General features: G+C 42.4%; 5 protein-coding genes and 1 long non-coding RNA gene across 19 annotated transcripts in view; 2 read left to right on the plus strand and 4 right to left on the minus strand.

Moving 5' to 3' along the window:
• The window catches only part of LOC139771015 (uncharacterized), a 47,178-nt gene extending 43,478 nt beyond the window's left edge, over positions 1-3,700 (minus strand). For 5 of the 10 annotated variants that reach the window (XM_071703416.1, XM_071703419.1, XM_071703417.1 and 2 more), the window contains exon 1: positions 3,021-3,699. The gene's annotated coding sequence lies outside the window, so the exon portion shown is untranslated. Of the gene's footprint in view, positions 1-3,020 lie in introns of all 10 variants that reach the window. The other 5 variants (XM_071703422.1, XM_071703424.1, XM_071703423.1 and 2 more) reach the window with 3 other exon arrangements.
• Positions 3,701-4,897: 1,197 nt separating this feature from the next.
• On the minus strand, positions 4,898-5,743 carry LOC139771025 (uncharacterized). Its single transcript, XR_011717863.1, has 2 exons — positions 5,409-5,743; positions 4,898-5,114 (listed from the first exon to the last, which is right to left on the minus strand). It is a non-coding gene; the product is annotated as an uncharacterized lncRNA (long non-coding RNA).
• A 556-nt stretch (positions 5,744-6,299) lies between these two features.
• LOC139771022 (E3 SUMO-protein ligase NSE2) lies at positions 6,300-9,183 on the minus strand. 2 transcript variants are annotated; one of them, XM_071703442.1, is made up of 5 exons: positions 8,799-9,183; positions 7,104-7,267; positions 6,936-7,029; positions 6,652-6,841; positions 6,300-6,585 (listed from the first exon to the last, which is right to left on the minus strand). In XM_071703442.1, the coding sequence occupies exons 1-5, from the start codon at positions 9,166-9,168 to the stop codon at positions 6,486-6,488; spliced, it is 918 nt and encodes a 305-aa protein (XP_071559543.1). In that variant the 5' UTR covers positions 9,169-9,183; the 3' UTR covers positions 6,300-6,485. The 2 variants fall into 2 exon arrangements, with proteins under 2 accessions (XP_071559543.1, XP_071559544.1); XM_071703443.1 differs by lacking the exon at positions 8,799-9,183 and adding an exon at positions 7,843-8,076.
• Positions 9,184-11,073: 1,890 nt separating this feature from the next.
• Kyat (Kynurenine aminotransferase) lies at positions 11,074-15,066 on the plus strand. 4 transcript variants are annotated; one of them, XM_071703434.1, is made up of 8 exons: positions 11,074-11,130; positions 12,667-12,800; positions 12,921-13,071; positions 13,277-13,513; positions 13,587-13,830; positions 13,917-14,083; positions 14,175-14,525; positions 14,619-15,066. In XM_071703434.1, exons 1-8 carry the CDS (start codon positions 11,089-11,091, stop codon positions 14,673-14,675), a joined length of 1,383 nt encoding a protein of 460 aa, XP_071559535.1. In that variant the 5' UTR covers positions 11,074-11,088; the 3' UTR covers positions 14,676-15,066. The 4 variants fall into 4 exon arrangements, with proteins under 4 accessions (XP_071559535.1, XP_071559534.1, XP_071559537.1 ...); XM_071703433.1 differs by lacking the exon at positions 11,074-11,130 and adding an exon at positions 11,693-11,803; XM_071703436.1 differs by lacking the exon at positions 11,074-11,130 and adding an exon at positions 12,346-12,499.
• LOC139771122 (CIMIP2 protein CG18335) lies at positions 14,945-17,445 on the minus strand. The gene is made up of 7 exons (XM_071703646.1): positions 17,393-17,445; positions 17,081-17,219; positions 16,801-16,897; positions 16,498-16,673; positions 16,280-16,402; positions 15,397-15,653; positions 14,945-15,136 (listed from the first exon to the last, which is right to left on the minus strand). Exons 1-7 carry the CDS (start codon positions 17,443-17,445, stop codon positions 15,067-15,069), a joined length of 915 nt encoding a protein of 304 aa, XP_071559747.1. The 3' UTR covers positions 14,945-15,066.
• Positions 17,446-17,796: 351 nt separating this feature from the next.
• The window catches only part of LOC139771017 (uncharacterized), a 33,404-nt gene continuing 29,064 nt past the window's right edge, over positions 17,797-22,136 (plus strand). The window contains exon 1 of the mRNA XM_071703429.1: positions 17,797-18,278. Within this exon, the coding sequence (XP_071559530.1) occupies positions 18,201-18,278 (78 nt within the window). The 5' untranslated portion in view covers positions 17,797-18,200. The remainder of the gene's footprint in view (positions 18,279-22,136) is intronic.

Here is a 22,136-nt window from a genome sequence, read left to right on the forward strand (position 1 = left end):
TCATTTTGCCGACTCTTCGAGAAATTTGGAATAAATCTTTTCTTCGTAAGCATTAATTCCTGGAATTTTTTTGTATTAGGATATTCTTGGATCTGACTTGATCTTTCGAGACTTCGCGATGCCTTCCCGTACGAATTCCTTGGCCTTCGAACTTTCGAGAGATTTAAGATCTCAGGATTTATAAGATCCATCTGAGGAACGCCGAGACCTCCGCGACGTCTAAGAATGTTAAGACTTCTACATCCTTGACTTCCTTGAACCCCGCGGGGCCCCTCAAACTTTCTCCGATGGAACTCTCCGGACGGGGGGGGGGGGGGGACACGAACGAGGAGGAATTCGCGATGGAATTTCGTTCGCGATTCATCGGCCGGGAGGAATCGCGAGTACTCCGAGCGAGTACTCGGGAGATGAAAGGGAGATACGCGGCGCGATAGGGGCACACCTTAACGAGCGTGTGTACCCCGAGCGGGCGTTAAATATTGCCGCGAGCCGCGGATTTACATGACACGTCGGCGAAGGGGGAATCCCCCACGCAGGTGGGAGTTACGTTTGTGTGTAATTGGATAAAGATCGGCTCGGGGTCGTCGCCCTTGCCTTCCCTACTGCCGTCGACCCTTTCCTCGCGCGATTCCACGGGCCGGCAGAAATTTTATTACCGCCGTATTTCTTTCGGTGAGGCAGACCGAACGGCTTAAGGCCGATGCACATACGGCGCGCTCTCGATGATCTTCCCCGATAAATCATCACAAAGGAATGCCGGGTGGTAAAGGGCTCGAGAAATACGTAGAAGAAAGTCGGGACTACAAATTGCCGATAAGACTAAAAATTAAAAAAAAAATTAATCTCGATTATGGATTTAACTATGTAAATTTACTGTTTCAATAAAGAGCTGTGTTTTAAACCGACAAAAAAATTGGCACGTGCAGTTTACTGAGTTTAGAAAAAATATACAAAGTTCACACAATATTATTATTAGACTACCAAGATCTCCAGTCCAGACCGTAAATATTTTTCTCTCTAATTGATTGTATATTATAACGGTCCTGTTCATTTATCATACTTAATTTAAAAAAAAAGTTTGATTTGATTTAAGCAAACTGCCAACATTCTTATGTCTAACATTGATTTTGTCATGCACTGAGAGAAATTAGTGACAACAAACATTTTGATTTGCTGCGGGTAGCAACCTTTTGTTGCAATAGCAAAAAGTTCGCTACCCGCAGCAAATCAAAATGTTTGTTGTCACTATAATGACAAATATTTGCTAATACAGCAAATCCTTTTTCTCAGCGTGTCAAACGGTAACAAAAAAAAAAAGAATTGTGTTTTAAAAACCGACAAAAAATCGGCGTGCAGTTTACTGAGTTTGGAAAAAATATACAAAATTCACACACACATACAATATTATTATTGGACTACCAAAGATCCAGTCCAAACCGTAAATGTTGTTTTTCTCTCTAATTGACTGTATATTATAACTGTTCTGTTCACTTATTATTATTAAGAAAAGAAGTTTGTGATTTAATTTAAGCAAACTGCCAATATTCTCTTGTCTAACATCGATCTTGCCATGTCGGACGGTAATTTCCGGTGATAATACACAGATAAGTTTCGCAGTAAAACATCCGCGAGATATCAGGTAAAAAAATTTCTCGCGTATCATCGCAGGAAGTAACTATTTGATACACGTGGCCCACGTGCACGTATACATAGCTGCGCACGATCATCGAGAGCGAGGTAAACAGTGCGGAGAAAATTCCTGGTCGATCTCCGTCTCGTCTCCGCTTCCTCCATCCAAGCGGGAAGCGCAACGAGCGCGGGAGAAAGAGCGCGATCGCCGAGCGCACTCCCGATCGAGAATCGAGATAATCGACCGTTCACACGGAACGCACCGGCAACGTCCTTGGCGGAATTATTTCAAAAGCGTGGAAAGTACCGCGCGATCGCAAATCGCAAAGGAGAACCGGAAACCGTTCGCCGATGAAGGAGCAAAGGGCGCACGACTCATTCATATTACTACGTCATTCCATTTTTCACCAATATTTCTAACATATGGAGTGTCGCGAGGTTTATATCTTTCCTCCACTCTTTTTCTCTCTTTCCATTCATCGCCGATTACCGGAGCTGAGCTCAATCTTCTCTCAGGCATCGCGCGATCGCCCTAATCGGTACTCCGATATTCCGATCGTGCGCGTTATCGGAGCTTGCAAGATAATTGGAGTAAAACGTAAATATCGATCGGATATCGATCGCTCCGGGGGGTCGTTCGCCCCCGGCGGATAAACCGCGTCGCGGAAAAAAATCGCGAGACAGGCGACTCCGAAACGCGCTCTCTCTCTCTCTCTCTGCGTCTCGCACCTTACGCATCACCGTGTAATTTACGGCACGCGTCTGGCTACACGCGGACACTTTCACTTTACGTAACTTTATTCGCGGTGGCTAAGGGCGACGAACTTTGACTGCCTCGCGCCGAAATCCTTCCCAGGCGTCCGGGAGAATCCCGACGTTGAATCCTCTCGCGTCTCTTTAAAAAATAAAGTTTCGCAGAAGGCTTTCCCGAGTCTCTCGACGACTTAAGAACGGCGTAAATTCTGAAAGCTTGAGAAAAGAAGAGAGAGAAGAACTAAAACAAATCGATAGCGCGCTCGAGGTCACAAGAATCCAAAAATTCGAGAATTTCAGACTTGCAAAAAGTTCACGGGAGTCCGAAACGACCCTGAGGGAAACGAAGTGCGAGATAAAGAGAGAGAAAGAGAGAGACAGCTGTCATCGAGAGAGAGATCGCGGCGAGAGAGAAAAAGGGAGTCGTAGATAGGATGCGTAAACAGACGCAATCGACAAATCGAGAAGAAGAGAGAAAGAAAACGGCGTGTGTGTGTGTGCGCGCACGCGCGAGAGAGAAAGAGAAAAAAGAAACGGACGACGCTAGGCGCCGATAGACGAGGACGCAGAGAGGGGGAGGCGCTGTACTCCGCGCTCCGGAATTCTCGCCGGAGTGCGGCGGCGCGGCGGATATCTACCTGTCAGCGTGCATTCCACGATCCCACGATCCGCGTGCCGTCGTCGGCTCGGCGCGTGCACGTTTCCGCACACGCCGTGTGCGCGACTCCCCGTGTCCGTCGGCTCACACACTCGCTCACAGTGCTCGGGCTCGCGCGCACGCCGCGCGTTCACCGCACTCGAATCGGGAGTCTCGGGACGCGCTCCCGCACACGCGGCGCACTTCACTCTCGTCGTCAGTCACTCCCCTTTGTCGCGCCGCGCCGCGCCGCGCCGTACCGTACGCCGCCGTGTCACCGCGAGGCGACGACGTCGCGTATCCCCGGTGACGTGCCGCGACGCGCGAATATGGCGCGCGCATGCACTCACCGTCGATCCGCGGAGCTTCGATCGCACGCGCACTTCGGAGCGAAGCCTCGCCGAAGACGACGACCGCGACCGGGAAAACGTGGCCGCGTGAACTCGGCCGCGAACCGGGCGAGGATCGTTCTCGAGCCCCCTCCCCGCGTGCTTTTCTTTTTCCCCTCGCCACGGGATTCGACTCGGCACTCGTCCCGTCCGCCTCGTTTCGTTACCGATTTTTTTGTTTTTATCTCGGCGACGCGAAACACGACGGCGAGCGTGTATCGTGTGTGTACGGCGCGCGCGGCTCTCCAGAACCGGACCGGAACGAGACACGACTACTCGGCTTTAAGCACCGCGGGGTAAATACTACCACAACGAAACGCCGCCGTCAGCCGCCTCTCTCGACCGCGTTGCGCGGCGGCCGCGCCGGCCAATCCCCACCCGAGCCGCGCCACCACGTGGTAGGCGCCGCGGCCAATCGCGCGCCGCGCTGCCGCTCAATGACGGCGTTCGCAAAGCCATCTGACGGTTGGATCGCGTCGCGTCGAGGCCCCCCCCCCCCCCGACTCCGAGCGAGTTCGCCCGCATCGATCGGTCGGTCGTTCGATCGCGCTTGGAGATGAATGCTCTTCGACTCCTCGTCGCGCGATACGCACAGGCACGCGCCACGCAGCTCTTTCAAATCCGATGCTTCGAAAATATTTATGTTATAAAATTGAAGTAGAAAACTCTGATATTAGATTTCCACAAGTAGAAAAGTATCTGAGAAATTTTATTTTTTTTTCTGAATTTTTCATAATTCTCAATTTTCTTTTTCTGAGAAAATATGAAACTTTTTTTCATCAGGGCAATGCTTAACAACGGACAAGCATGACAAGCATAATAAACGTCCCTCCGGTTCCAGTAAAGCAAGATTTAATATGAAATTTATATTACCTTCATACGTGAGACCGTAGGCACGTCCCGACGAGGTCAATTTCAAACAAACGCGCAGCACGCTTACGCGACTAGAATCGCTAACGAGCCGCTTTCATGTCGCGCGAAGCGTATCGCGCTCCTAATGAGATTCAACGACGCACTGGTATCCAGCCGTCCGAATGAATCATCGGCTCGTTACATCATTATTTACTTAACTCTTGAAATTATACACGCTCCTGTGTGACTAAATTATCTAAATAAACACGAGATATTTATTTTCGAGATACTCGGTTTCTTGGCGTCACCGACTTGTGTCGCACGCCTTTTAGAGGAAGAAGACCGTACGTCGATCTTCGATCGATCGTTCACCTACGCGATATCCCGCGGCAACGAAGGTTGTCTCGATATTCGGTGTCGGTGACCCGGAGAAAATAAAAATCAATTCCGGATCCGTCACGCATTCGTGCCGTTCACCCGAATTGCCGTGACCTTTCGAGTTGAATTTCGGGAGCCGTCGGAGCTGTCGATCATCGAGCACTCTCGGTCTCTACCCCGCCACATCTTAAGCGAATATCTGACGCACATTTAACGCAATAGACGATATTCTACGAATAATTCAAGCGAGAGACTCATAGAAATTCATAGAAATTTATTACGACGCAGCGCATCGCGCACAATTGGTCTCCGTTTGCTGTGGAATATGTCGCTTATTCGCGAATGCTCCTCCTTCGTAACAGATCTTGGAACTCTGAGTTCTTAGGCGAGCAGAAGAATCAGTAAACTTGCGCCGAGGACCATCATGGGGAATATCGCTCGATATTCAACAACAGCAACATTTTTCACCTCGGTCTCTGAAATTTTTTTGTTACAATAACTAGTGAGACTAGCGAAACGCTCGGTCGAGGCTCGCGTCGTTGGAAAATAACGCTAGAGTCAGCCCTTATAAATGCGCAATGTTTTATAGCAGAATATTTTTTAAATAAATAATGACTGTTTAAGGAATCCTAAAAAAATATTTAAAAAATTCTTTAAATTTAATCGCTGCGCGATTGTTATAGAGGATTTCCGGCGGGTGTCTGTCATCGGTAGAGAGAAAAAAAAAGAGGAAAAGATGCGGCACTCCTCTCGCCTCGACGCGTCCTCACCGTATTCATAATATTGCGACGGTTCCGTCGGCTCGTCCTCGCACTCCTCGGTGGCCGATCTGATCCTCACAGCTTCCTGTCTCTCGCGTTCATCGGCCTCACTTTCGAGCGGCACGTAACCGGATCTCGCTACGCGATTCCTGGCGGCGACCTAGAAAACGCGGCAAAAGTTTCGTCCTTCAACACTAACCATAATCGTAGACCTCGGTGGGTTCCTCGTTCACCGTTTCTTCCTCGTCCTGCTCCGCGGTCTCCTCGTCGGCGCCCTCGTCGTCGAGCTTGTCTTCCTCGTTGTGCTGATTTTCCTCCTCTTCCTCCTCCTCCTCCTCCTCCTCCTCTTCCTCATCCTCATCTTCGTCGTTCTTCACAGCTGACGAACGATAAGGTCTGCCCTCGTCGTGCTTATTTCGAGGTCGACGGTGTCTTCGCGCGACGTTGTAGTCGTGGCTGCGGTATACCTGCTTGGCCCTGCGCGGATGTTCGAGAAGACGGCGTTGCGACGGCTGCATGAAATCTCCGTAAAACACGGGCTCTATGTATGAAGCGTGTCCGTGGATGTTCTTTGTAATTACGGCCGACGCGGGCGATCTCGGAGTGTCCCAATCGACACCATCGCCGGCGGTACGAATGCCCGATAGAATTAAAAGTGTTGATAAAAGAGCGAACGTGAGCATAGCCTGAGCCTTGTCATTATCGATCATTGGCGACGCGACTGAACATAAACGCAATTAGATCAATTACACGCAATCGAATATGTGTATACACAGAGTCGCGAAACGATCGAAGTAGTTTTGTTACAGATCCATTTGACACGAACAAATATACTATCTCGTCTTGTAGCTATACAAGTAACTGGGACAATATTGCTAAATAACATTATATCCTATAAAATATATTTTGTAATCTATATTTTGTAATCAAAATTTAAATTCGACAATGAAACAACCTTCTTATAAGATGTAATAAAGATAATAATTTTCTTAATACAAAGTATGAGTATACATGTACGCGGTATGTACATTCGATGAATCTAACACTATGTGTCTATAGGTTCTTTCGTATCCATTGCTCTCGAATTTAAGCAGGATTTCTCTCCAGGAACGTTTTCGTCACAATGTCAGGGCGACACTGACTTAAATTTATGTAATCCAAGCTGGTGCAGCCAACCACAGGACATCTATAAGTGCAAACATAAATCCTGTAGCAGCACATCCTGATATTTGGCATCACGCGAAAAACGTACCTTGTGTTTTTGTTCTTTTCCAACATCGCGACAAGGCTTTCTTTGTCGTACACATGACCACAGACTGCATTTCTCACAGGATCGGTCATTCTGGTCTTCGAGATCGGATCAATCACATTTATTTCGCTGCCTGTCAGCCGCAGATCGGCGTCCGTGTCATCCGCTCCGTTATTCGATTCAGCTTTATTTGCTGGAAGATTCGAAGATTGTTAATCTTAGAAAGAAGTATGTAAAAAAAACCTGATAAACTTTCGGTGATCTGGGATCTGCATTTCAGTTGTTACCTTGAAGCAGGCCTTCAATCTGACGATCATACTCCAGCAGCCTGTTGTCTTCCAACGGATTAACTTGGATTTCGGCTATAGCCTTTTTATATTCCTATATTACAAACAATAGCAAGAGCAAATTTCGAAAATCACACTAATAACTCTTTGAGTAAAGGCGGTTGTTACTTTCGTGATGTGTTTCACATCTTTTTCCGGCTCGAGCTCAGACACGCATTGCATCTGCTCCTTGATTTTATCCGCAGCCTTTATTCTTGCAAACTCCGTACAGTTCTCTATTAAGACCTCTCTTAACTCCTTCAACTCCGTATGCATTTTCTCATCATCATCATCTGAAACACATATTTCATTTTCTTGTGAGAAAGGGAGACCATGTCTTATAAACTTTAAAGCTGCGCTTTCTCTTGAAATGAGATACGAGCATAAGAGAGAAAAGCAAGGGAAACGTAGGAGTGTGGAGAAAAACACTCAGAAGATTCTGACAAAGAAACGAGACATGAAAGTGTCAATTTAGTCCAGACATGGTCAACCTCGAGGCAACATGCTCACTTGACCATGCGCCTGATTTAGTCGCAAGGGCAGACCAAGACTATTCGATAGGGGATAATAAGAAATAATTATTTCCGGAATAGTAAATGCAGAGGTTAAACGGTTGCCGAGATACACGGCTCAAAATGGGAGGTAGAAATTCGTGAAGTCACAACTTCAACACAAACTTATATTACTAGATACAATTTATATACAGTTTCTGAATTAAAGTATGGTTTAGGCAAAAACACTTTTCACAGCGTGCACAACAGAGAAGAAAGACATCGAATTACAATATTAGAATGATGTTAATCCGTCCTTAGAAATAAATTGAAACTTTCGTACCATTCCCTTGTGAGCGTGTTCCTTGGAAACTTACCGCAGTATTTAATAATATACCCCGCCGTTCTCACGAAACAATCGTCGAGGTCTTCTATCATTTGCGCGAACTGTGCCATTTTCGTACAAAATTTTATCCCGGTCCGTGATCCTGATCGACCTGATGAAATGAAGGATGAAGATTGATGAAGATATCGATACCGGTAACCGGTCAAGCTTTCGTCAGAGAGCCCGGCCTTTTTCGTGGGACCGTCGAAAATCCCTGTACACTACCGCCAGTGCATCCATTTTCGAAATTGGTACTACGTAGCCACGTTCATTTTCCGACACTGCCGATAAAACATCATGCTACATCTGCAAACTGCACGGACGCGTACCAAAATGATATGTTTTATCGGCAGTGTCGGAAAGAGAAAAAGTGAGAGGGCTATTAGATATTTATTAACATTAACATATATTGACATATAATATAAATATGTAAAATAAGTTAATATTTATCGATACATGTAAGATATTAAACTGATGTAAGATATAAATATTAAACTGACCCTGTGTGCTGTCTGGGTTATTTCAAATAAAAGATATGTAATCTCCTATCAATTTAAAAATCTGAATATGAGACAGCAGGCCTTTATGGAAAATTTTGTAAGCAAAACGAATAATATTTGGGGAATAAGCAACAGAGAATGTTTTATAATTTTTAAGTATCTTAATGACGACGGTTTATCGTCTTTTATGGTATGCGCGATCACCGCGCTGCAAGAACGATCGCGACGAAATTTTTACAAACGATACAATTTATATAACGTTAATTTTCTATAAAGTATAGAGATTAGGAGGAATAAAAAAGTACATACAAATAAATTTGAAAAATTTGTAAACGTAACGAATTACGTGTCTGTTTTTGAATGAAAAACGGAATTGTATTCGTGGATGCACATTTCAGCTGTTCGCACTCTCGATATTCATACGCGTTTCGAAGCAAGCTCGCTTTACCGCCGTACAGTCGGGAGAGAGGTCGAACGCGATTGGCTCGCGAGTCGTGCCCCCGGATCCGGCCAATCACGTTCCGCCGCTCCGAGCCGCCGACTCGGCAGTCGGCAGCGCGGCGCAGCGGCGCGGCGCAGGCAGCGGCATACCAGACGCCATACCATACTAGGCGCGACCGTTGAACATTGAAACAGCGTACCTTCGAAGTCGGCGTGCGATCGATCGTTCTTTGTCGGTGAACGGCCTTGCCGCTTGTTTTCTTCGATGTTCTCGGAGTACCGTTAGGATGCCGTCCCATGCAGGACGGAATTTCGGAAAACGGAATCTCGGAATCATTCTGATTGGTTAGCCTCATGGGGCTTGTACTGTGCCCCATGGGGCTAACCAATCAGAATGATTCCGAGATTCCGTTTTCCGAAATTCCGTCCTGCATGGGACGGCACCCTTACCTGCGGGAATCATTCGGTCATTCTCCCGGTAAATTTCAGACAGTTGCGAAGTGTTTCGTGCTCCGTGCGCCGCGGCCGTGCTCCGTGCTGTGGATGCTGTGTTTTTCGGAACGCGCTTTTTCCTGCGATTGGCACTCCTGCTCCTCGTTTTGCGGGAATAATCGACTACGCGCTCAAAAATTCGTAATGTATCAAGTGTCTGTCGGACAGTGTCGGAATGAATGTGTCGTGTGAAATTGTGAATCGCTCGAGGCGAAGACGTCGAGGCGAAGGTACGGCAATTGTGATCACGTGATTTGTGAGTGATTTGCAGTTTCGTTGTGCATTCGCGGGCGATAATCGTTCGTCTCGCGGTCTCGCCATATATCTGATGGACTCTCGAATATAATGTCGTGCTTTGAACGCTGTGCCGGAATTGTAATACGAGCTATCTTCGATTCTTTTCGAAGGGGGAAAAAGAGTGACAACGTGAAATCGTATCGAGTGATTCGAGTGATAGCACGCGCCGTGATACAACACCAGTTCGTTAATATTTCTTATTTTCGTGTATTTCGTGCGGCGTGCCGCGTAAGTTAACGATCCGCGACTTCTCGTTGTGCAAAGTATTAATAGTGCAGTTTTACATCCGCGAGATTTATCGTGCCCGATCCCGTACTGTGTGCGTGCGATATTTAATTTTAATTGTATTTTTCATTAATTAACTGCGTGTCTAAAATGTGAAAATATTTTTGGAAATATCTCATATTTATATAATTTAATTTTATAATTATATCCGCTTTTATATTACAGAGTAAAGTATTTCCTTCCCATGGGTACGACCTTGGCGAGGTGGGAAGGCCCAGTACCCAGTACGAGGATTTTACCCAAGCAAAACTCTCGTTCTGCTTGAATAAAAATCTAAAGACGGGGAAGCTAACGTACCCTCGTCCGCCGATTTAATTGAACGAACGAACCGCAGCCGGTTCGTCGCGTTTGCTTCGAGAGTGCCGTTCAAGTAATCGGACTAAAGGACTTTTTTAAACGGGAGTGCCGTACAGTATCGCGCGAGAAAGACTTTTACCGAAATTAGTCCGCGCGCGATTGTAGTTTATTATCCGCGAGTGTTTCTCGCGAGTGTCCTGTGCGGTGAGAGGAGGAGGAGGTCGGAGAGAGACATCGGGCCCCGGCGGAGCAACCTTGGGGTGAGTATCATCTTTTAACTGCACAAAATTAATAGGTTTTCCTCATTTATTCAGAGTTTTATTTCGATAAGCTAAAAATAATTAGAAAAAAAGAAATCATTTAAAATTTTATAGAAATTTATTTTTGTAAATATTTTTTCTGGAAAATAGATAATTATATCAGTGAATCTAATGCGTAAAATTATGTGTATCTTTTGAAACATTAATCATTTTCAGCGCCTCTTTAATTTATATCTTTCGTTTTTGTTACAGTATCGTCGTAGCTACGTGGCCGAATTACTCCGCCCGTTGCGCATCGGATCGGTGAGTGACGAATTTTTTATAATAGCAAAATATTTGAAAAGTACAAGATATTTAAGATATTTAACTACAAAAGACGAAAGTTGGCTCTTTCGTCTCGCGTTTATCGCGTGAAATCCACGTTTTCACGCTCATCCGACGCGCGTTCCAAAAATCCACTTGTAGCCGCCGGTCTACGAGAATACCTTGTCGATGCCGCGCGCGGTTGAAAACGCGCGCGAAACAGCCACTATGGGAGGGAAGGGGAGATTCGACTGCGACGATCGGCGGTCGCCAGATCGAAAGTGAACAGCTAAAGTGAAAGTGGCTGACCTTTGTCAACTCGTTGCTACATTTCGTTCGAATTGAGAGCATACTAAAACGAACATGTCCGTCGTGCGAGGCGTCACGGTTCTCTTCGTGCTCTCGGTAAGTAACGCCCGTTCTAAAAAATAAAAAGGGAAATCGGAACAAACGATGGCGAACAAGAGTCAAACAGTATACAGTCACGCGAATCGCGACGAGAAATCGCGCTTCGCGAAACTTCGAAAACGGAAAAACGCGACGGTATATGGTGTTTCCAATCAAAATCTCCCTCGCGATTGCGCGGTTCCAGTAAGATATTTCTGCCATATGTTATATTCCGTGCCACGTATTTCTATTTATTTATATCAATAAAGGTCAATCCCGGGGAGGGTGTCGGCGAAAATGGCGCGGCACGAAAATGGCGGAGCTTATCGGATTGTCTCGCGCGCGCTTTATTCGACGCGCGATTCAAATCGATTTCAATTTTTCCGAGAGCCGTCGACCAATGGCGTGGATTCACGTCGCGCGCGTGTCCGTTTTAATTACTACTTCTTTCCCCGAATCCGCGCACTTTCGTCGGACGACTTGTTGCACGAGTCGGCGGAAATTCGTCGTCTTGGCCATATATCGAACCCAGTAGACTGATTGTGAGGATCGGGTGTCGTTATCATTATCAAGAAGAAACCAGAAGTTTATCGACATGTTCGCCTGCTCCGTTTCTCGCTTTGCGTTCGCCCCGTTTCGAGCTTCGTTTCGTCGTTTCATCTCGCCTAGCGCGACGAATCAGCGAAATCAAGTACGTGCCTTTTCTATTCCTCAACGACCTTCACTGACTTCACTCTCGCGACGACATATATATATGTCATGTATATACTACGTTCCGCTCTGGTTAACTATAACAACTTGTAAAATCGGTTAATCGAAATAATTATAACGATTGCGCCCATTTCTATCATCAATACAGGTAAACTTTAATTAATCTTATTGGTTTAACTTATTTATACTATTTATCTTTTTCTAATTCTTCGAAAAAATTACAATAATAAGTTGCAGTCGAAGATAGTCAAATTATTTACAAGATAAGAATTATAGAACACGGCTAACGAACAATCAAGCAGATTATGTCAATTATTGGCAAGTAAATTCAACTGGCAAAATCACTTATGTCTATTAGATTAACTTTAATTTTCATTTAACTTATTCTTTATCTTTTTCTAATTCTTCCAACTAGATAAAGATGAAAAATAAGTTAAACTGAGATTCAAGTTAATTTACATTGATAGAAATGAACATTATCATTATTAATTCACGAACGATACGTTGGGTTTGATTACAAAAATGGCGACATCTTGTTTTCGCGAAAATTAACTTTCCCGCCATAACGGATTACGTAAGCTTTTATCATCGTTCGCGATAATTTGCAGTATTTGCACAGCAAAAATATGACGACAATTGTTGCAATAATTTACACTCCAGCCAAATTCGTGAGAAGGTAGAGTTCAGTTAAATTCAGTAGAGTTCCGTATTCCGAGTTGCACATATGTATCTATATTGACATCGTCCAAACTTTAAACATCAATTAAAATAATAATTATCGTGCGCAATTAATATAACAGGACACGATTTACTTTAAGATATTGTGCTTGTGTGCGCCTCTAGATGCTAACGAGAGCTTGTTTCTTGGCGACAAGTAAGACCGCTTCATTCAGTACAGTAAAAAATATTAGAAGTATCGCCGGAATGTCGAAGTTTGACTTACCGAATCGTTTGAAGGGCAACGAAAAGTCTGTTTGGTAAGTAACGTTACTTTATAGTTATACATATATATATTTTTTATACAAATAGCAATAAACAGACTCACGTTGAAACGTATATTACTATGTATTGGTTATTGGTTATGTTTGTTTGGTTAGGGTCGAATACATCCAGCTCGCTCTGCAGTACAAGCCACTGAACTTGGGTCAGGGCTTTCCTGACTATCACGCACCGGAAAACGTGACGAATGCCTTGGCCGCTATCGCCAAAAGTGACAATCCTCTTTTGCAACAGTATACGAGAGGATTTGTAAGTAACGGATATTCCAAATCGTTGTGACTTTCGAATTACCTCACACGCTTCTTATTAATTTGAATAATTTTTTTATAAAACATTAACACAATAATGTTAATGTAATTGTAATTATTATCAGTAACTAGCAATGATAATAATTTTATCTTATCTATCCATTGTATGATGAATTTTGTTACCAATGTAAATATGAATGTTGCAGGGTCATCCAAGATTAGTGAATGCAGTTGCAAAGTTTTACTCCAAGCTTATTAACCGTGATTTGGATCCGAACAAGGAAGTGTTGATCACTGCTGGTGCTTACGAAGCTTTATATGCCACTCTACAAGGTCACACTAATCCCGGAGATGAGTGGATCATTATTGAACCCTTCTTCGATTGTTACGTACCTATGGTGCAGAGTGCCGGAGGAATACCCAGATACATAGCATTAAAACCGGTAAGAATTTTGAATAATAAAAGCAAGGAATAAGTGTTTTGCATTAGATATATATAATATTACCTTTTTGCAGAAATCTACATCGGGCACAGTCACCTCTGGCGATTGGGTATTCGATAGGAAAGAAATGGAAAGTCTCTTCAATGAGAAAACAAAAGGTATCGTCCTCAACACTCCACACAATCCCATAGGAAAAGTTTTTACACTAGACGAATTACAATTTATTGCTGATCTCGCGAAGAAATGGAACGTGCTTGTGGTTTCTGATGAGGTTTACGAGCATATCGTTTACAAGCCGTACAAACACATAAGAATCGGTAAGAATTGCCTTACAAAATGAGTCATACGCGATATAGAATAATCCCTAGAATAATATCTAAAACAAATTTATTATTTTAATTAGCAACATTGCCCGGTATGTACGAACGTACAATCACGATTGGATCAGCGGGCAAAACGTTCAGCGTTACAGGCTGGAAAATAGGTTGGGCTTATGGACCAGCAAATTTATTGCACAATCTGCAAGTTGTACATCAGAACACGGTGTATACCTGTACCACACCGACTCAGGTAACGAATTAAGCAAAATATTTCTAATTATTCAGTTTATAAACTTTACTCTGACAAATAAATTAATGAATTATTTGTGTTTTAATTGCAGGAAGCGGTAGCTATCGGATTCGAATTGGAAATGGAACGCTTAGGGCAGCCGGAATGTTACTTTCACAGTCTAGCAATGGAATTATTACCGAAACGCGACTTCATGGCTAAATTTCTTCGAGAAGTCGGCATGATACCAACGATACCCGAGGGTGGATACTTTATGCTTGCTAACTGGTCCGCGTTGGAGAACAAAGTGAAACTGCAGGATGAGACGGACGAGAACAAGGACTACAGATTCACTAAGTGGATGACGAAGAACGTCGGTCTTCAAGGTATTCCTCCCTCAGCGTTTTATGGTCCTGAACATAAAAGTCTAGCGGAGGACTATGTGCGGTACTGTTTTATAAAGGTAAGCGCGTGCCGACTCGCGAAGGTAAGTGCAATAACTTTGACAGCAAATGACTTCGGCGTTTGTTAAATATCGAATATTGCGTTTTAACAGAAAGACGAAAATTTGAAAGCAGCCGCCGATATCTTGAAGAAATGGGCGTCCCAATAATTGAAACTATGCATATGTATATATGTGTATGTATATTCGATGACTATTAATAAGTGTCTTGCACACTGCACTAATTTTTCGCGTAGCTTTCGTACTGCTCGAATACGTTAGGTATGTAAAAAGTTCACTTGATACGATTAGGAAGGAATTCTAATTACGCTGACTTACTGCAATTTTTATACATATTTATCGCCTAGAATCGATGATGAAATGATTTATTCCCGTTATATTTGTGATATTAAATTTATATTTATCTGGATATATCTGGATATTGTAAATTTTTATATATTTTGACGTGATGTATTTCAATTAAGTGGTTCAATTAAGTGGTTTTGTGGTCAGTAGGATTGGCATTAATCGATTGAATAAACGATATTGTTGTGAAGATAAATTACAGGTCGGAGTCTCTTCGAAGCCATAGTTTCACATCTCTTGAATCAGCTCCGAATGTTTTACCGCATCTACAAAGTAAAGATGTTGTTGAAAAAACTGTGATGTTTTTTATATTTACTATATTTAGATCCTCGGATTCTCAAATTCCTGAGTCTTTCTTTTTCCTCGGACTGTCATTCTTAAGATCCAATTCCTTATTCTTAGATCTTGAATTTTTAAATCCTAAGATCTCCGGGTTGATACATCTTAGGATCCTCCGATCCTCATATTTATCCTCATATTCTCATATAATCAAATTAGTTGTGTTTAATTAATTAATTAAACTTACCTGAACACTGCTCCGGGAATATATCCAAGATAGTTCGGTATCATTCCGACGTTTTTATGGTAGATCTCAGTGGACTGAACAAGTAACGGCGGATCAGGATAAAGATCAGTCATTCTATATTTTGTACCCTTTCGACAATTTGCGAAACTGTATAATACGTTATCAGATGACGGGACGATCGATATTTCGGAATATGTGTATCCGTGGGGAATATGAGTCGCGTATCCTTTACGAAGTATATTTAGTATGACGACAAATTATGTTTTTCTTCCAAAAGTGTCTGGCGCATTTTTTTTAAATTATATTTTACAAAAATATAAATTAAAGTATCGAACTTTTTGATGTTTTTGCATAAATTAATTTATAAGATTATAAATTTAATATTAACTGATTAAACTTCATACAATTAATTATATTACTGATTGTAAGGTAAACACGATTTTACAATTGGTCGCTTACTTCTCGCGTTTTCGCGGATGAACGAATACCATATGGGATTTTTGTTGTCTGGAAGTTTCATTTTATTAGATTACTATTAGTCGTATGGAAACCGAATTTTTGGGAAACGAGATACGTTTATGAACTGCGAATTATGACATTCAATGACAGAAGGTAAATTTGTCAATGTACAGAAACAATTGAAAACGATACTTCATTAATATAGAGCATACAATTACTTTGTCGTTTTGCAATAAATTTGATTTAACAAGTTATAACAAACGTTTATCTTAATGGTGATAAGAATTTAAAATAATTTTATTGATTAAACTGTTTTGTATTTACGCAAATATTATTCGACAAATTTAATTTAATTTTTTTTTTGATATTTAATTATATTTTATATTTTACACAATTAATATAATTTAGTAATTTTATTTCATATATAAAACAAGGATGTATAGCTTTCCGATATTTCGCACTTCTTGTCTAATGGTAAATTGTTCGTCGCTGTCACATATTCAGGTCGCACAGTGAGCAAGGGCAATTTAAATTGGGTCTTAATTAGCTGTAATAAGAATTAAATTATTGAAAATTAAGATATTGCTCTATTTTTAATCTTCGATATCTTGACGATTTTATGGTAGCTCTTTTTTCCCTCACCAGACGTTCCTCCAAATTCCTCGGCTCGGCTTGTCCACATTGCACGCCGATCGTCCTCCTCAGGCGATCCAAAGCCGCCTTACTCCGCAATTGTTGTCGCTCGAAGTCGGCGAGACCTTCGGTCGCGCGCACCGCGTATCTTTGTCCGAGTCCATCGTTCGTTCCCGGTACGAAACCTACGCAATGTTCAGTAATCGGTTGAATTACAAGGAAAACCTGTTCCGCGGCGACGCAAATTCGTGATAATTTTCAGCGCGTATCGAAAGTTTGTCCTGATAAGCGTTACAAGGAACCGATAAGCACCCTCGTATCCTGGCAACATGGGGTGAACGAAAAGGGGATCGGTCCTCTTGAAACGAGTATTGACCACTCTTATATCGCTCTCGGACGGTCGCCATGCCTACGCAAATTGTTGTTCCGGCAACGGATAAAAAGTTATTTTTAGGATACACGCGCCGTAGAGTAATTGAGATATTTTTGTTTAGGAAATTTTCGAAAGCTTATATAAACTGTCTTATCTTGTATTATCTTATCGTTCATTTGCCGCGTTATCGTTTAAGGCTTAGCGTTGCGAATCGTTCACCTCGTAATCTTCGGCCGCATAATTCGCCAGGACGAGCGTTCTCGCATGGTTAATCGTAGGATCAAGCAGCAGTTTATGCGTGGCTTTTGCATACGTTTCACCGCAACTGAATCGGTACTGCGGACAATAACCGGAATATCTGAAAAGCATAGTCGCGCGATCTTCTTGAAATTCGCAAAGCACTCTACATGCGGCGCCATCACTCCAAACTTACAATTAGTGTAATGAATTATTAGATTATTAAGAACAGTTATTAATTATTTGTAATACAGATTGATTTATTATCGATTTGTATAGGGGTTAACTTTCTACCCTGGAATAAAATGAGGTTCCGCCGTTGTTAACAATTCCATTCCAGCAGTCATTTTGTGAAATTAATTTCTCCAAAAAAATCCGTCGGGAAAGAGCAAATTACAGATTTACATTTTGCGTTAAGGAAACATTTTCTCGCCTTAATCTGTTAATTTAAATGCATGCCATCGTACATACAATTGAAATTCTGGCGTTACTTCACTCGTTACGAGCCTTTTGCAGCTGCTTTCGTTGAGTAAGGAATTAATGCGGGTTGAGAGATAATCGACCGGCAAAAGGGGAGATAGGGATGACGAGGAGTGAGAAAGAGAAAGAGAGAGTACTTGTGATAGAGTAGGGAGGGACACGCGTTGCGTACTTAAACGGGGGAAGGTGCGTGATTACAGTTTCGCTTTCCAGTTTTCACGGGACCACCGCGACGGTAGGATGTTCCGTTCAAAAGTGCCTCTCATGTAATTAAAATCTTGAATTGCTCAGCATCCGATATTTGTGTAAACGATTTAAACTGAGAGAAGAGGCTTGCCGGTGATTAGATAAAAACACAGGGAGCGGAAGTAAATACGTTCTTAAACGATAAATTTCGGAAGAGGAAAAGTGATTTACGATGCGAAGATAAGAAGACTGTTTTAATTGTCGAAAATACTGTCGAAAAAGATTGATGATATAACGATGGAATAATTTCACGCTAAATATTCGTGGAGTGTAGTGATGCGATTGCGTATCTTTTTTATGTTTAAAGCGGTGATGGAAACGAGAAACTCGCTGATTACGCGTTAATAAATTATTCGGAAAGGGAGAGGCGAGAACTATGTGGTTCCGTCCAGAAATGAGTTCCATCTTTTACGTCGAATCCGACTGCGAGACTATAAAAGTGGCTAAAAATGAGGTAAACGACTTGTTTATGCTTAAGCAGCTAGTGACATTTTAATGAGACTGCAGGCTGACTGATAGCAATTAATTGCGTTCCTCGATATAACAGTTAATAATTTTTGATATATTTTGTCGATGACGGGAGATAATGGGAAAGGGGAACAAGTGAGATAGAAAGGTAGGAGGAAAAAAAGAGCGATAGAACGTGATTTGCGGAAAAGTGGAAATTCCACCTACACTTGTGCGAAAGCAATGATAATAATAGCGCGTAAAAGGAAAAGTGAAACTTGCGGAGGTAACACTTAACGCCTGGCCACGTTTATGAGTTCTCCGGATTTCGACAGCGAGACGAGAGAGTGGAAAAAGTCATAAAATTACCCGCATTGCGAATATTTGATTCTGCACCTTGTTGAATTTTTAATTCATTTGTTTACGTAATGCAAAATACAGAATTGCTGGCGTAATGAAAAAAATTAGGTAACGTTCTGTGAATGGTTATTTTTCAATATTCATGCCTCGGTAAATATTGTTTTACAAGAAAATGTCACGGAATTTCATTAAAATTAATATTTCGAATTAATATCTTTTAACGCTTAATGAGTCATTATTGGGAATATTATTCAATATCATGGAAATTATTAAATATTTAATAATATTCCCGATGCTGACTCATTAAACACTAATCATATACTTTCAGAGGAAGGGTCATGACCTGGCCAGGTGTATGTACCAGGTGAACGAAATGCAGTTGCGCGCACGCGACAAAGAAGTAGTAATTTTCTGCGCTTTTGCTTGGCGTTTGTTTCGCGTCCCCACAACCGGAAGCGACGTTATCACGTATTACTTGCTGTCAACTCGTGGTGTAGATGGAGGACATGTAGCGACAGATATACACGAAACATTATATTGCACACAAATGATAGTCGGAGATTTTTAATTTTAATATTTTTAACCAGAAAGTCGTGACACTCTTGCGGCACTTTAAAAAGGCTGGATTAACTTTAAAAATATCACGTTTTCTAATTGATAATATATAAATACCTAGAATTCACATTTTGTTAATTAAAGTAGAAAAATGGACCTTTAATTGACTACTCGAACGTCTCTCCTCGTCGTGCTACGAAAAACGTCGACGCTTGCAATAAATTAGCAGTCGGATATCAATGCGCAGATCGTTAGTCTCAGTGAATCAGAAGGTTAATTTATTCATCCTTCACGGACTCTCTTAATTAGAGCTCACCGCGAGCGAATCTATAAATATAACACGATAGGGATGGATTAACTTTTAAGCTCTGGAGTTTGTTCTGCTGTCGCGCCGTTTTTTCATATTTAAAGTATCTAAATACGTTTAGATATTCTCCCAGAAAATTGGAAGATAAAATTTAAAGAATAAATTAGGTTTACTTATTGAATTATATTAAATTACATCTGGGCCATCGTTTTATCGTCGACAGAAAAACGCGAAACGGAAACCACGAACGGAAGTGGCTATAACGCCGCAATGCGCGCAGAAAGTTTGTCGACACGCGAGCATTTCCCTGAATATCAATCATTTTCTCGGGGCTTTATGGATAAAACGACTTGATTCCCTGGGCATGTGTCCTTCGAACAAAAAGAAAGACATTAAATCAGCAATGCTACTATTTTCTACATATTCTCAATTTAACAGTATAATTTTCAGAAAGCTAAGCAGAGAAATCTACCGTTAGAGCATATATTGTTAAAGTTGACTAGCGTTGCTGTCAAAATTAAAAAAACTCTATCGTCTATTCTTTTAATACTGAAAATTTTTCGAGGGATCATGAAAATAGATTGGACAAGGAAAATTCTACGAAAGTTCCGAATGATATCCAAAGAGATTTCCACATGACGCAGCACGGTGCGTGGCACGCGCTGTGAACCACGGAGTGAGTCATTCGCGTCCTGTATACCGCGTGTATCACGATGGAAAGAGCGGAGGAAAGAAATACATGGGGTTCCCCTAATTTCGTCACTTTAATTCCGCCTCTTGCATACCAATGGCTTTCAAACGGGTTGCGTCCGATTGTATTCGAGTATCCGACGCTTCTCGCCTTGAGTATCTGGAGTTGCGCACATCGCCATACGAACAATGAGGCGACCGCGAATGTGATGCGAGTCACGCCGATCACGCGGATGCATCGAACGCGTGCGTACGAACAAAAGGCTCGAGAGGACGCGGGTACAACGCGCGATGTGCCACCGGAGGATGACGAAGAAACGGCGACATCGCCGAGAAACACGCGCGTGCATAATTTATGCTCGCGCGACAACGTTCGTCCGCATATAATTTACGGATCGTCGAGTCGACCCCTTCGTCCCCAGAAACACGATGCTAGACTTCGATTTTTGTCCCGTATATTTCATGACATGAACTGGAACATTGATTTATGCGGTGACATAATCTGTCGACGTGATGACAAGTAATCTAAGCGAGTAGTTGGACTCAATAAGAAAACACGCGACGCTTAATAATAATAATGAAACAGATTACATTAATGGATATATGATAGATACTTATATGAATAGATGCGCATATATTTATTTCTATTTTACACACAGCACGACCAATATGAGAATCTCTAAAATGCCTTTTATCTAAACTCGTCGATCAAAACTCAAAGTTGATTTCTCTTTAATGGAAATAAAATTTGACGGAATTTTTATTTTTCAATATCATCATATTGAGCCGTAAGAAACTGCTGGAAAATAAAATGGCGAGTGTCCCGACGCCACGGAAATCAATCTGTTTCCAAGGTGGAATTCTTTCCGGCGACTTTCTCACACTCGCCGCGGTTCCAACGTGACCGCATTCCGCGGGGAATCCGCCTATCGGACGCAATACTTGGACCGTGTTCCGCGAGAAACGCGAAAATGGTGTGATTTCGCGAGCGATGCCAGCGATCGCGTGATCCCGATTTTCTCAGGCCGCGTCGGGATCTTTAAATTCCTCGAGGTATTGCGTGGTATTTCTCCAGGAACAATGATGATTAAGGGCCGGGAGATTAGAGGAATCCACACCGGTCGAGATGCGGTTAACGGTTCCACCTTTACCGGAGAGGCCCTTGCACTCCTCGGCTCGGCGCGCGTCATAAGGAATGAGCGATATTAACGTTTATATATACATGCAGGACGCGCGCGGTCGTTTCCTTCTGCCTTCGTGACTCACGCGCGCGTCTGCTGATATCCTCTGGCAGACTTTATGGTGTTGGAAGCACCGTAATCCATAAACCCGCGCCGGTAGAATCGGCGAACACGACGGCTCGCGTCGTTAAAGCCGCGAGGGATCGCCAAGGCGCTGAAAACAGTCCGTGCCTTCGCGAACGCGGATGATATATAAGCTTGAACTTTTTACCGCAGAATGCCTTAGATCCTTCTAAACTACGTAGCAAAGTGTGCATTTGAAGTCAACGAAAGAATAATGAGAGGCGAAAGAAGTTGAAAGCGCAGTTTTAATTAATCTTAAATTTCAACAAAATTTTCTTTTGCGGTTTGACTACCAAGATTAACTTGAATATTATAGGAATTAAAAATTAAATAATAAAACTGTCATTTTATCTAATTTTTATTAAGAACATACCGATTCCAAATTAGTCATTCGTAGATTCAAGATTTCTAATACTAGTAATAGAGTTAAATATGAATATACGTGCGTCGTAGATTCAAGATTTCTACTATTAGCAATAGACTAAATATGGACATACGTGCATTCCTTGGTTCTCATTTTTATTCCGCTTGGTTGTATTATTCCTATCAAGTATATACCGGCACTCTCTTCAAAGGTCTTTTCAAAGAGGATGAGAAAAATTACTGGATTAGGCTTTCCAGCTTGTCAAAGCAGATCCAGAGGCAAGAA

Source organism: Temnothorax nylanderi, unplaced genomic scaffold (genome assembly GCF_030848795.1).
Source record: "Temnothorax nylanderi isolate EJ_2023f unplaced genomic scaffold, tnyl_v1.0 TNYL_tig0035_pilon, whole genome shotgun sequence".
Classification (NCBI taxonomy): Eukaryota; Metazoa; Arthropoda; class Insecta; order Hymenoptera; family Formicidae; genus Temnothorax; species Temnothorax nylanderi.